Here is a 12,579-nt window from a genome sequence, read left to right as displayed (position 1 = left end):
TTCCATCAACCAACTTCAGCAAAGATCAACTTGAGCCTTCAGATTGCATCCTTCAGATACATAGCAGATATGCTCACTGAATATAAACCTAACAGACCACTCAGATCATTAGGATCGAGTCAGTTAGAAATACCAAGGGCTCACACAAAACAAGGGGGATATGCTTTTAGCTATTTTTCCGCCCGCAGTTGGAATCAGCTTCCAGAAGAGATCAAATGTGCTAAAACATTAGTCACATTTAAATCTAGACTCAAACCTCATCTGTTTAACTGTGCATTTATTGAATGAGCACTGTGCGATGTCCGAACTGAGTGCACTGTATTTTATGTATGTATAATCATTTTCTAGTTTTAACTGTCTTAAATTTTTTTTAAATCCATTTTTAAATCATTTTCAAAGTTTTTAAATTCCTTGTTTTATTTTTGTGATTATTTTTGTATGATTATTTTACTTTCTTTTATGTAAAGAACTTTGAATTACCATTGTGTACGAAATGTGCTATATAAATAAACTTGCCTTGCCTTGAAGAGTATAAAGCCACCAATCGAGTGGGATGATACTGTAAGAGCTCTTTAACATTGTTAAGACACATAACATAGAAACACAGTTAAGCCACGATTCCACATTTAAGATTAAGTTGTAACACCTATCCCTTTGACTTTAGTTTAAGTGATGCACGAAATGAGGGACCAAACAGACCAATCTTGCTCACGAGTCAGGTCTATTAAACATAGTTACCCAGAGCATACAAATTCAACATGACACCCATAATTGATGGCCAAACAGTTGGAACCAGAGGATTAAAAACAGTCCAGTATTCCAATGCACAGTCGCTGGTTTGCAATTACTTAGAACCATATACTTTGCACAGTCTTTGTTGTAAAAAGAAAAAACAGTACTTTGAAGCCTAGAGGATTCCCCAGCAAAGTTCAACCAGAAAAGAGACTTGGCCCCAATGTTTGAAGTCCAGCGCTGCTTTTAAGCAGAAGATGTGAGTCAATTCTCTTATTTCCCGACTTCTCAGATGTATAAGTGATCCATACTTGCTCAGAACACAACCCCTCTAGTTACGTGCCAAAACAACAACAACAGGGGGTAGACAAAACATTTAAACAAACCATAACCATTTGCTACAAACACTTATTCTTAACAATACAAAATATCATGGACAATTACTTATGGATGAGCTTAGAACTATAAAGTTCCTCAATCAGGGTACAAAGACTCAAACCACCATGAGGTAAGCTTCTCCAAAGAAGATATAACTTCCTGCCATAACTCCTTCTTTGCTACCTTAAATAGGTGAATTCATGCATTACTTGAACAGAGTGCCCCCTATTGCTCAGGTGAGTAAAGACAATGCTGCTCTAAGAAGTGTTCTGGTACATGAGTAACAGGGAAACTGTACATGTGCATTCATTTTGTTATAAGTCCAACCTCAACGTAGATAAATATGCACTTGGAATTATGACTTTGTTTCTGTTGTTAAAAGACCCATTTTCCAATAAGTCTGACTTTCATTTTTACAAAATATATATTTACAGTGAATTAGATGCTTTTCCTTAAACAAATTGTTCACCCGAATTGTCTTATACTCAATAAATGATGACAGAATTTTCAGTTTTGGGTGAACAGTTTTTGTTTCGGAATTGACACTTGACTCTGACATTTCACCTGTTAAAGGATTAGTTCACTTCCAGAATAAAAATGTACTGATAATTTACTCATGTCCATAATGAAACGATTGGTATTTTTCTTAAAAAAATACAAATATATATACTTTTTTTAAATACGTGGTTAGCTCTTCGTCTGTGTACTTCGGTTCAAAAAGGTAGGTTAGGGCGAAAAATCTAATTTTCTCCTCCAACTTCAAAATCGTCTGACATTGCTGTTTTACATTTTTTGTAAAGGGTAAACCTTTTTTGACTTTCTTTGCACATTTGCTTTGTAAACACTGGGTCGGTACTTCCGCTTACGTCACACGTGACTGCGTAATGTGTGAAGTCGAGCTAATGCAAGACAAGCATTTGTGTTTAAAAAGTATATACATTTTTATTATTTAAAAAAAATGACCGATCATTTCACTAGATAAGACCCTTATTCCTCGGTTGTGATCGTGTATAAGAATATGTCTTTTGTGCCTTTTCACTGTTTTGCTTTGACATTATGATGTTTTAATTGTTTTAAGAACATGTTGTTTCAATATATTGAAAACAGTGAATGTGAAGACATTTTGGTGCAGGAAAATAAGCTTTACAATGTTTTAATTTTAAAAAATCATATGTAAACGTACATTGTTTTGTGGGTTTATTTTTACAAATAATTATTCTAAAGGTAACTGTTCTGTTACACCTTAAATCCTTTTACCTGCTCAGTTAAGAGCTATATTAATGTTTTTAGGAGTTATCAAATGAATATTGTTAGTTATTTAAATCTAAGGTAGTGTTCTTTTACTCTGAAGAGTTTGATTAACACTGATAAGAGATGTTGGATTCATTAACTCCATGAGGGTTAAATGTTGAACTCTGAGGCAGTGTTAATTTGTTAACACTTTTAAAAGTGTGGGCAGTGAGAAAAAAGTGGGCAGTGAGAATTATATAAACACCAGGATAGTGTTGAAATTAACTCTCACAGAGTTAAATTAACACTGGTGGTTTTGCTGTGTAGGTGGCGCAAGCGGGTGTTGATGGAGACCAAAGCAACAGGTAGAGCAAGTTATTCATTCATAAACCTGATTTGCAGCAATGGAACAAATAGAAGTTATGATAATCAGGGCCAGTATGTATATGCGGAAAAGCGGATTAAGACTCAAAAGCTGTGTTTATCATTTAATTCAACATCTTCGCTGTCACTCGTTTCCCTGTGTAGCCACATGTAAGCAGCTTTCTCTACCGCAAAGGAGATTATAATACAAGCACTGTTAATACAATGCATTATTTTATTCAGTTAGTCCAATTCAACATGCTTTTTTTGTTTCAAAGACATTTGTCATTGTTTTTCTTACATACTCTGACATGAACAGCACCATTTCAGTGGAAAAGTGTGAATAATTGCCTTTGAGTCTGAAATATCACAGTGCTAAAGTGGTCATACATTTTTTTCCCTAACAATAATAAGCCCAAATACACAACTGTATTCTCCACCCCGCGCTTCTGCTCAGACTTGGCAACTCTGATGGCCCGCCATGTATTTCTGAAACAAAACAATGTTTTACAAAATAATCCATGTCATCATATCATTAGGTTTGTGGCTTCATTTTATTAACCTTCATAGTTCTCTTTGATTTGTAGGTGCTATGGAGGTACACTGGACCAGTCCCTGAAAATGCTCCAAAGAATGTCAAACTGATGAAGTGGCTTCCACAAAATGATATCTTGGGTATGTTTATTATTCTTTGGGTTGTCAAAACCTGCTCCTGGAGGGCCAACGTCCTGCAGAGTGTAGCTCCAACCAGCAACAGAAGTTTCTAGTGAGTCAGAAGACCTTGATTAGCTGGTTCAGGTGTGTTTAATTAGGCTAAACTCTGCAGGACAGTGGCCCTCCACAAACAGGTGTGGACACCCTGGTCTTTGGCCCTGTAATCTTCCTCAAAGACATTTGAAAAATACATTCTCTTAACCCAGTTTATGGTGACTACTATTAGCATGCAATCCATGGGTTTACCTCCCCAAAAGTATAAACATTGAGCCTCCCAGGCACCATCAAAACATCAAGAGCGATCTGTTTTTCACTGACACACTAGGCTCTCCCTCTGCACAAACAGCAGTGTTTAACCAGTACAGGACCATTACATGGGAAAAACATTCAACTTCGGTTACAGAAGAATAAGCCAAAATTTGCTTAATTTACACCTTCAAAGATAAAACAGGTCATGAACACGTCAAAGCAAACAGGGCATTGTGATGCTATGTGCAACAATGGACACTTCAATACCATACAGCATCATCATGTACCCGTTCAGAAAGACAAATGGTGATTTAATCATTATTTTGAGTTAGTTCTCTCTTTTTGGTGAACTGGCTGAGCGCATTTGGACTGCTCTCTCACTGAATCATATAGCTTTTCTCTGGCCTCGGGTCAGAAATTAACGGGGGCTTGAGGAAAAAATACCACCAAATTGGACAAAAATGCCCCTGCACAATTAACTAAATCTATTACGGCTGTCGCGAATAAAGTCAAATGAAAAGTGTTGATTACATTTACATTACATTTAGATCTGATCATATCGCATCATATTTCTTTTTACACATTTTACAGCGTTGTGTAAATCGTCCAGCAAAATTAAGCAATCACACACGATTCTGCTGAGTTTATGAATGCAATGACCAATCAGAAGCATTCAGATGAATCAACGCTGAAAAGCTGAAGTTTTGTTCAGTGTGCGCGCTAACTCTGCTCTCTCATGAATTTTCTCATCATAAACAATAAAGTGCAGATGTATGTATGATGTAAGTAAGATATTTATTTCACCGTGTAGGGAGCTTTTGAGAGTGCTTAAACTCATGCTAGACTATTGTCATTGATAATGTGATCACGTAAATTCTTTGTTCGCTTTCGGTATATAATTTATTCGCTGTTTAAATAACTGTGGAATTTAAACAAAATAATGAAATAATTAGTAACTTACAATGTTTTTATTAAACTGTGATCACGTTAAATATAAATTAGTATTAAAATATTTTATGACATGACACTCATATGGTACTTGTCTAAAAAGAGGGGTTTATGATGTGCATAGTTAATAGATTACACTAACATTAGGCTGCTTTTACCTGGATGTGGTTCACCGCCTATGTTGAATCACCTGAAGCAGTAAAACAAACAAGAACACAAAGACCAAACTGTGCTGGATGAAGTGGACAATCAACTACAAACAACTGAAACAAAAGACTACATTTTGAAAGTTAACTTTAACAAAATTCAGTTCTGTGAATAAGAGGCCATTCAAACCTAATTGGTTTTTGTGTCCACCCGCACTGTTTTTCAGTAGTTTTCCTATGTGAACATATAGGATGGAAGTATTTGACTATTCCGTTGCTTTTTGTCATTTTCAGGGTTAAAATATTTTTGACGTGTCTAGAGACACCTTCATAAAAAATAAAAAAAAACTTCTCTGTGCATACCCTCATCTGAAATTCTGCAGGCGCCCCTGTCTGGGACCACTTTATAATGTTTACTTTGATGTGTCCATTGTAGACAGCCTCAAATAGTTCTGCCGCATTATGTCAAAAAATGCAGCCGGTTTATTTACGCACAAGACGGTCGTGTTCATTCACAGTTGATCTACACAGTTGCTTGCTCATGACACATAGCAACACAACTAAAAGTACTTCTAATGTGCAGTGCCATGCAGAGGGGCAGGTGCTTAAAATATAAAAGGGGCACATGGAACAAGGCTTTAAATAGGGCTGTGCGCAAAATATCAATACAGCAATATACTGTGACACATTCCTTGCTGATATGCATATCAGTACAGATGCTTCTGAATCCAAAAACAGGCAGAAGATCATATACACGAGCAATCAGTCCAAACAATAACAACAGGGCAATAAACATAAACAGGGAAACAAAACCAGGAACCAAGACACGGTAGAACCTTAGAAATCCAGCTATGACACATGCAAGACTTAGCAATGAATGACAGAATGAACCAGGCTTATATATGGTGAGCAGACAGGGTTAACGAGACACAGGTGCAAACAATAATCGCTGATGAGTCTGTGCAAAGGATTATGGGCAGCAACTGCAACTGCATGCAGTGTAAGATTAAGAGTTTTTTTTTCATAACACCAACTAGCGCATTATATCAACAGAAAGTAGACATAATTAATTTTATTAGGTTTTGCATCTGGACATATGTTTAGAGATTATCAAAATGTTGATTTGAAGTGTCAGTTTTTGCATTATGATTCAGGCCTGAATGCAAGTGCACACACACACACACACACACACACACACACACTAAGAGAGAGAAGCTGTAACAATTCCTGTATTACGAAAAGGTTGATGAAATGACAGACTATGGATGAAACCTGCTATGATTACCCTATTTTTAAAGCATAAATTTGATTTAAACAATAGGTCTACATAATATTCACATATGCAGTTCATAGGGGACATATTGTATTAGCCCTACAGTTAAACCTATAACATTTACCTATTTTATCTCTCAATTTTGACTTTTTTTTCTCGCAAATGCAAGTTTATATCTTCTAGTTCAGACTTTATAACTCGATTTAACTCAACAATTGCGATTTTGTCAATTCTGAGGGGAAAAAGCCAGACGTGTGGGATTAAACTCGTTCTCTCTCATGAGAGAAAGACTAGTTGATTTTTCTTATTGTGAGTTATAATCTCGGAATTGTGAGAAAAAAGTCAGAATTTTGAAATATAAACTCAAAATTAAGTTTTTTTATCCTTTTATTCCATGGCTTCCATAGACTGCTACTTTAAAACTGTCACTTTCTGCCACCAGATAGGTTTCGCCCACAAAAACGTCATCACTGTTTGCAAACACCGAAATTGGTCTATAAAAAAAACTAATGTAAGATGATATGACACGGTGGCTCCCGCAATGGTTCATACTTCGACATTTCAGAATGTATGCGCAATACGCGGACATATGTCATCAAATACTATAATAAAAGTCCCATCTACAGCAACACAAAGGGAAATACGTGACGCAGATATAATAAAACAGTACAAATAAAACACAAGTTCTTTCTTTTTGAAATCAGTAGTTAAGGATAAAAGACTCGAGATGAGTCCTTTTTGTCGAGTCAAGTCTGAAGTCATTTCAGGTCAAGTCTGGAGTCGAGTCTGAAGTCTGTTAAAATGCGACTCGAGTCCGAGTCACTAACTCGAGTGCCCATCTCTGCATAACACATCCAATGAGTAACATTCCTCTCCTCAGATCACACACATACAACAAATACGTCCACAGGACGTAACACCAATTAGCAAACCATCATTATTAAACACAGGAGAGTAGGGATTCCAATTAGAATGAACATCACAAACTTTTTCTGCTCCTCTCCAGACACTAAAGGACCAAAATGGAGTTTATACTTTATCCTAGAGGTCTTCACGGGTCCACTTAAATCCGAAAACCCAGTAAACTCGGGTAATTTAAAATAAATGTGCTTTTTCCAAATGGACCCGATAAGACCCGATCCCTTTAACGTACTTGCACATTGGTGCATTTTTGAGAAACACACAATAGAAAAAGGAACATACGTTTGTAAGTTAACCTCACACACCGAAATCCATCTTATAGATATGAAATCCATCAGGTTAAGCCACTCGCTTCATTACAGTGCATGTTTATGCAGGGCAGGGCTTTTCTTTTTTTGTGTGCGGAATCCCTTCGCTGGAGATAAGGTAAATAGCATTGCAGAGCAGACAACACTAGCGAATCCATGATTTATTTCGATTAAATTTTTCTCGAGCTATCACATTTATTTTTCCAATCCACTGGTCACAATAATAATAATAAAATTAAATAAATGTTAAATAAATCAAAGTAATGGAGAAGTGGCCAAATCAGTCAGCAGGACACCGGGATTTTTCTTTACTTGACTGCGGGGCTGCAGGTCCAGTCAGGTTCGAAAATAAATGCAGTTGGGTCGGACTCTGGTCTAATTTTATCGGGTCTGTCTCGGGTCGGGTTTTTCTTTAAAAAAAAAAAAATGCACATCGGGTTAGGACTCAAGACCTCTACTTCATCCAACTTCAAAGGAAGAACCAGATTCTCTTCCAGGGGACACCAAGAAACATCAAATTTATCATCATACTAACTAACCAGAGGACGTAGTGAAAAAGCCCTGTAACCTATCCCAAAAACGAGAAGGGTGAGGCAAGAGCAGCATAGAGCTCACAAAGTTAATTTTGGGGAGGTCATTCATTTTGATAATGAGGATGATCTTTGAGAATTTGAGAGTGATCAGGGCCGTAACCACAATATATATATATATATATAGTTGGTCCCCCTCCCTCCCCAATGTTCAAGACATGGTTACGGCCTTGCTGTAAGTGCCGTGTTAAGTAGGGCTGTTTGATTCCAAAATTTTTGGAATCGAGTCCGATTCTGATTCCCGGCTCAAGAATCGATTCCTCACTGGTGTTTTCGATTCTTTTTCGATTCTTGTTTTTTAGATTGGAGGAACCTAATTTTGCCATGACTGCTGGATATAAAGGTCGTAAAAAGTAGCCTTCTCACAATATGAAGTTATATTTGTAAAAATTACAATGCATTTCTGTATCTCTGATTGATTTTAAATTGTAATTGTGTCTGCATTGCGCCTGAAATTAGTCATAGCCCACAGCTCAGCAGTGGACATGCGTTTATTGCATGAATGGAACAAGACATGAAGTGTCTAAAATACATGTGAACAGTTCAGCTGAATGATGAAGTTTACTTTAACAGTATGCTTTGCACAGATTTAACAAACTACACTGAAACAAAATAACCAGAACATTAACAACAACAACACATTGATATAAGAGCTCGTGGTTTATCTCTCGGCCACTGATCTGTGCTTTTGGCGTTTTCTTTCAGAATTATCATTGGCTGATAGAAAGGTTAAAAAATAGCATTTTATTTAAGATGTAAATAAGATTAAGACCCTTGATCATGTCATGATCTATTCTGTCGTGCAGCGCTTAAAATTGTGGACAACATAACCCAGTTCCACCGTAAAATGACCTCTGAATCATTTTTTGAACTGGTTCATGGTCTTTGATTCCCAAATTCTTTTTGGAATCGATTCCCAGCCCTAGTGTTAAGTTTCTCAAGTGCAGCCAGTTTCCCTTTTAGTGGAGCAATGTCATCTTCCAAGCTAGAGATACGAATCTATGTTTCGGTCTGGCGAGTCGCGAGGGAGTCGGTGGCCGCAGCGACCTTATCGATGCATTTGACGTTCAGTCCAGACTCCAGCTTAGTGAAAGAGTCATTCAGCATCTTTTGTGTGTGCCGACCTTTTTCTGCAATTACTTCAGCAATGTGTTTAAGCAAAGCCCCATTTGAAAAGTCAGGTAACACATTCTCATTGCTAACCGCATGGTTGCTGCTAGCACTAGCCTCATTCCAGTCAGCAGAATCATCCATAAAGCCTTGGGAATGGTCCAGCTTGTTCTGTTTTGACGGCTTGGGCATGATCAACTAGCAGTAAAGCGACCAAATAATGACTTAAAAAAAGATGAAGAAAGATAATGAACAACAGGAACGTGGACTGGGAGAGGTAAAAAAAAAAGTGACTCTTCACTTCACTGCCATTACCGGAAGCCATTAAGCTTTATTTTTGTAATTCCGCTAGGTGCCACTAGTGTCTCAGAGCCCACATACTTCATCTTTAATTTTTATTTTATTTTTTGGCACTGATGACCAGTCAGGGGATGCATGATATTTGAATTATCATGCCATATTATATTTCACTACAAAATCATTTGGTAACACTAATATACTGAATGAAATGTTACATTGCAGGCCATCCTAAGGTTAAGGCTTTTATTACACATGGTGGATCACATGGAATCTATGAAGGAATCTGTAATGGGGTGCCAATGGTGATGCTTCCTCTGTTTGGAGACCAAGGGGATAACGTTCAGCGCTTAGTGTCTCGAGGAGTTGCAGAAACCCTGAGTATCTATGATCTGACCTCAGAAAAACTACTGGTTGCATTGAGAAAGGTCATCAATGACAAAAGGTAAACATAAGAATTAAGTTCAGCCTGTGAATGAAATGCAGAACTGATGCATCGTTTTTATTCATGCAACATTTATTACTGAACTCAAAGTGAAATATTAGACTATATTCAGAGTATTGCACTGTGAAAATGATTTTTCGAAGTCGTAAAAAGTTTATTGGAGTATGTTTTACAAAAGATGCTATTTCAGTCTTTCTTCAAAATTCCACATGTACTTCAATTTATATTTATTTGCAATTATTTGCACACCTGAACCGAGGATAGGTGCATGGGAACAAAATCAAACTAAAAGTTGAATCAAAAATAAGTAATGAACCCGCACACTATCAATACTTGCTAATTCTTAAACTTTATTAAACGCAATGTTTCGGTCCACTGACCTTCATCAGGCAAATGTATAGAATTAAAAACAAGACATAATTATATACTTTCACATTTTTAATTAGTCCACATGTGATTGTCAATTATACTCTTATTATACTCAATTATATGTCTTGTTTTTAATTCTATACATTTGCCTGATGAAGGTCAGTGGACCGAAACGCATTTAATAAAGTTTAAGAATTAGCAAGTATTGATAGTGTGCGGGTTCGTTACTTATTTTTGCAATTATTTGTGAAATTTACTAGCAATTTCTGAATGAAAATTGTTTCAAAGTAAAATGTTAAATGTGTAGATTATTTTAAGAACTGCAGTCCTTTTGATTGCAACACAATATAAACATACTTCATCTTTGACTCCACAGCTACAAGGAGAAGATGACAGAGCTTTCAGCTATTCACAGAGACCGTCCCATTGAGCCTCTGGACCTGGCTGTGTTCTGGACTGAGTTTGTTATGAGACATAAAGGGGCAGCGCATCTCAGACCTGCAGCCCACGAGCTGAACTGGATTCAGTATCATTCTCTGGATGTCATTGGCTTTCTCATTCTCATTCTAGTGACTGTTATTTTTGTGACTGTCAAAAGCTGCATGTTCTGTTTCAGGAAGTGCTTCAAGAAAACTCAGAAAAAGAAGAAGGAATAGATGCATTAAGTCAATGTTTGTCCATTTTTGTGGGGTGATCATGTATAGACTTGATTAATGTTTGGAGTGAACTCGGTCCTCATTTTCTTTCCTTGCATCCTAAGGGGAGGGGGGGGGATGTAGAGGTCAGACACAAGGAAAGGAAGCAAGAAAAGGAAACGAGGATGCACAATAAGTTTTGTGTACTAAATTTAAAAAATAAAAAAACTAAATTTTCCATAATAAATTTCTCCAACACATTTCTGGTATTGTCTGACCCATCCAGATTACTTCAGTTTCTGTTTTTTGGACAATTTTTCACTCCAATAAAATTATTTAGCTCACCCATGTCCTTAATCTCAAACTGTTTTGCAAGAATTTTCTTCACCTCCATCATCCATTTATCATTGCTTCCAGCCAGGAGAATGTCATCAACATATACAACAATAATGAAAGGGGGGGGGATGTAGAGGTCAGACACAAGGAAAGGAAGCAAGAAAAGGAAACGAGGATGCACAATAAGTTTTGTGTACTAAATTTAAAAAATAAAAAAACTAAATTTTCCATAATAAATTTCTCCAACACATTTTTGGTATTGTCTGACCCATCCAGATTACTTCAGTTTCTGTTTTTTGGACAATTTTTCACTCCAATAAAATGATTTAGCTCACCCATGTCCTTAATCTCAAACTGTTTTGCAAGAATTTTCTTCACCTCCATCATCCATTTATCATTGCTTCCAGCCAGGAGAATGTCATCAACATATACAACAATAATGAACATCTCACCTGTTGCTGCAGTGTAAATGCAGGGATCAGCCGTAGTTTGTACAAACCCCATCTTCTTCAGTTGTACATCGAGAACGATGTTCCAAAATCTTGGTGATTGCTTCAGTCCACCTGTACAGAAATGCATGTACATACAGGAAATATATGTTCATATTCAGTGAAAACATATGAAATCTATTAGAAATTGGAACAATTCCATATATATATTCACAAATACATTTATCCAACTTGTTATATATAATTTCTTGATTTCCTCAAAATCAATCACATTTTTCAATCACTTGTTTTTCTGTTGTTCTGCTTCATTTCGGCAATTGCTATGTTTTATTTAACACATTATCTGTAGATTTTTAACTTGTTGGCACTAAAAAAAAAAAAAATCTCATACGTAATACCAATGTGAATATTTGAAACACTCTTCATTGACATTTTGAATATTTTTGCAGGTCCAGACAAAGTGTTTTTCGATGTGGAGGTGACCCTAAGACCCATCCATGAACTTTTTTTTTTTTGATAAACATAACCTTTTATCTCTTTTTGCTGTTATACAATCAGCAGTGCACAAAACATTACACTACAAATCTTAACCTTATAGAAAGGATAACAAATATTTGCTCTAAAACTCTTTGAATCAAAAACATTTTATTAAAGAAATTCCAGAAAACATGGATTTTGTGCAGATCTCAGTAATTTGACATTTGTCCGATTTTTTTTAAAATATAGTAAATACGTATGATGGTATATGAATAACAATGATTAAGTAGGCAAAGCCCCTTTATTCTGTAATTGTTTCATCAATGGCAGTTCAGCATTTTCTGAAGCAACCGCACACTCTGCTGGTGGAGATGTGTAGTGCAACTCGAGCTCAGGATATTACATGATTGGAGGTGGTTTTCAGACAGGCTTGCATTCTTGTGTGGGCTCATGAATACTTGCTCTCGCTGTGAGTGCATGTGCTAATTGAACTGCAAGGAAGGGCTCATAAATGTGGTGCTGCAACATTGGTCACACTGTGATGATGCATAGCATGTATATTAAACTGCGTTGTTTCCGTTACCTTCTGTGTCGTTGTCCACAGTGCTT

The 12,579-nt window shown here is 36.6% G+C and overlaps 1 protein-coding gene across 1 annotated transcript in view; it reads left to right on the top strand.

The window, feature by feature from the left end:
* LOC107732349 (UDP-glucuronosyltransferase 1-5-like) overlaps nucleotides 1-11,050 on the top strand; it is a 36,552-nt gene extending 25,502 nt beyond the window's left edge. Inside the window, exons 3-5 of the mRNA XM_016543645.1 lie at nucleotides 3,291-3,378; nucleotides 9,485-9,704; nucleotides 10,450-11,050. Of these exons, the coding sequence (XP_016399131.1) occupies nucleotides 3,291-3,378; nucleotides 9,485-9,704; nucleotides 10,450-10,729 (588 nt within the window). The 3' untranslated portion in view covers nucleotides 10,730-11,050. The remainder of the gene's footprint in view (nucleotides 1-3,290; nucleotides 3,379-9,484; nucleotides 9,705-10,449) is intronic.
* The last annotated feature ends 1,529 nt before the right edge of the window (nucleotides 11,051-12,579 follow it).

This window comes from Sinocyclocheilus rhinocerous, unplaced genomic scaffold (assembly GCF_001515625.1).
Source record: "Sinocyclocheilus rhinocerous isolate Xijiao unplaced genomic scaffold, SAMN03320098_v1.1 scaffold3203, whole genome shotgun sequence".
NCBI classification, from domain to species: domain Eukaryota; kingdom Metazoa; phylum Chordata; class Actinopteri; order Cypriniformes; family Cyprinidae; genus Sinocyclocheilus; species Sinocyclocheilus rhinocerous.
This window is presented reverse-complemented; position numbering and strand designations above follow the sequence as displayed.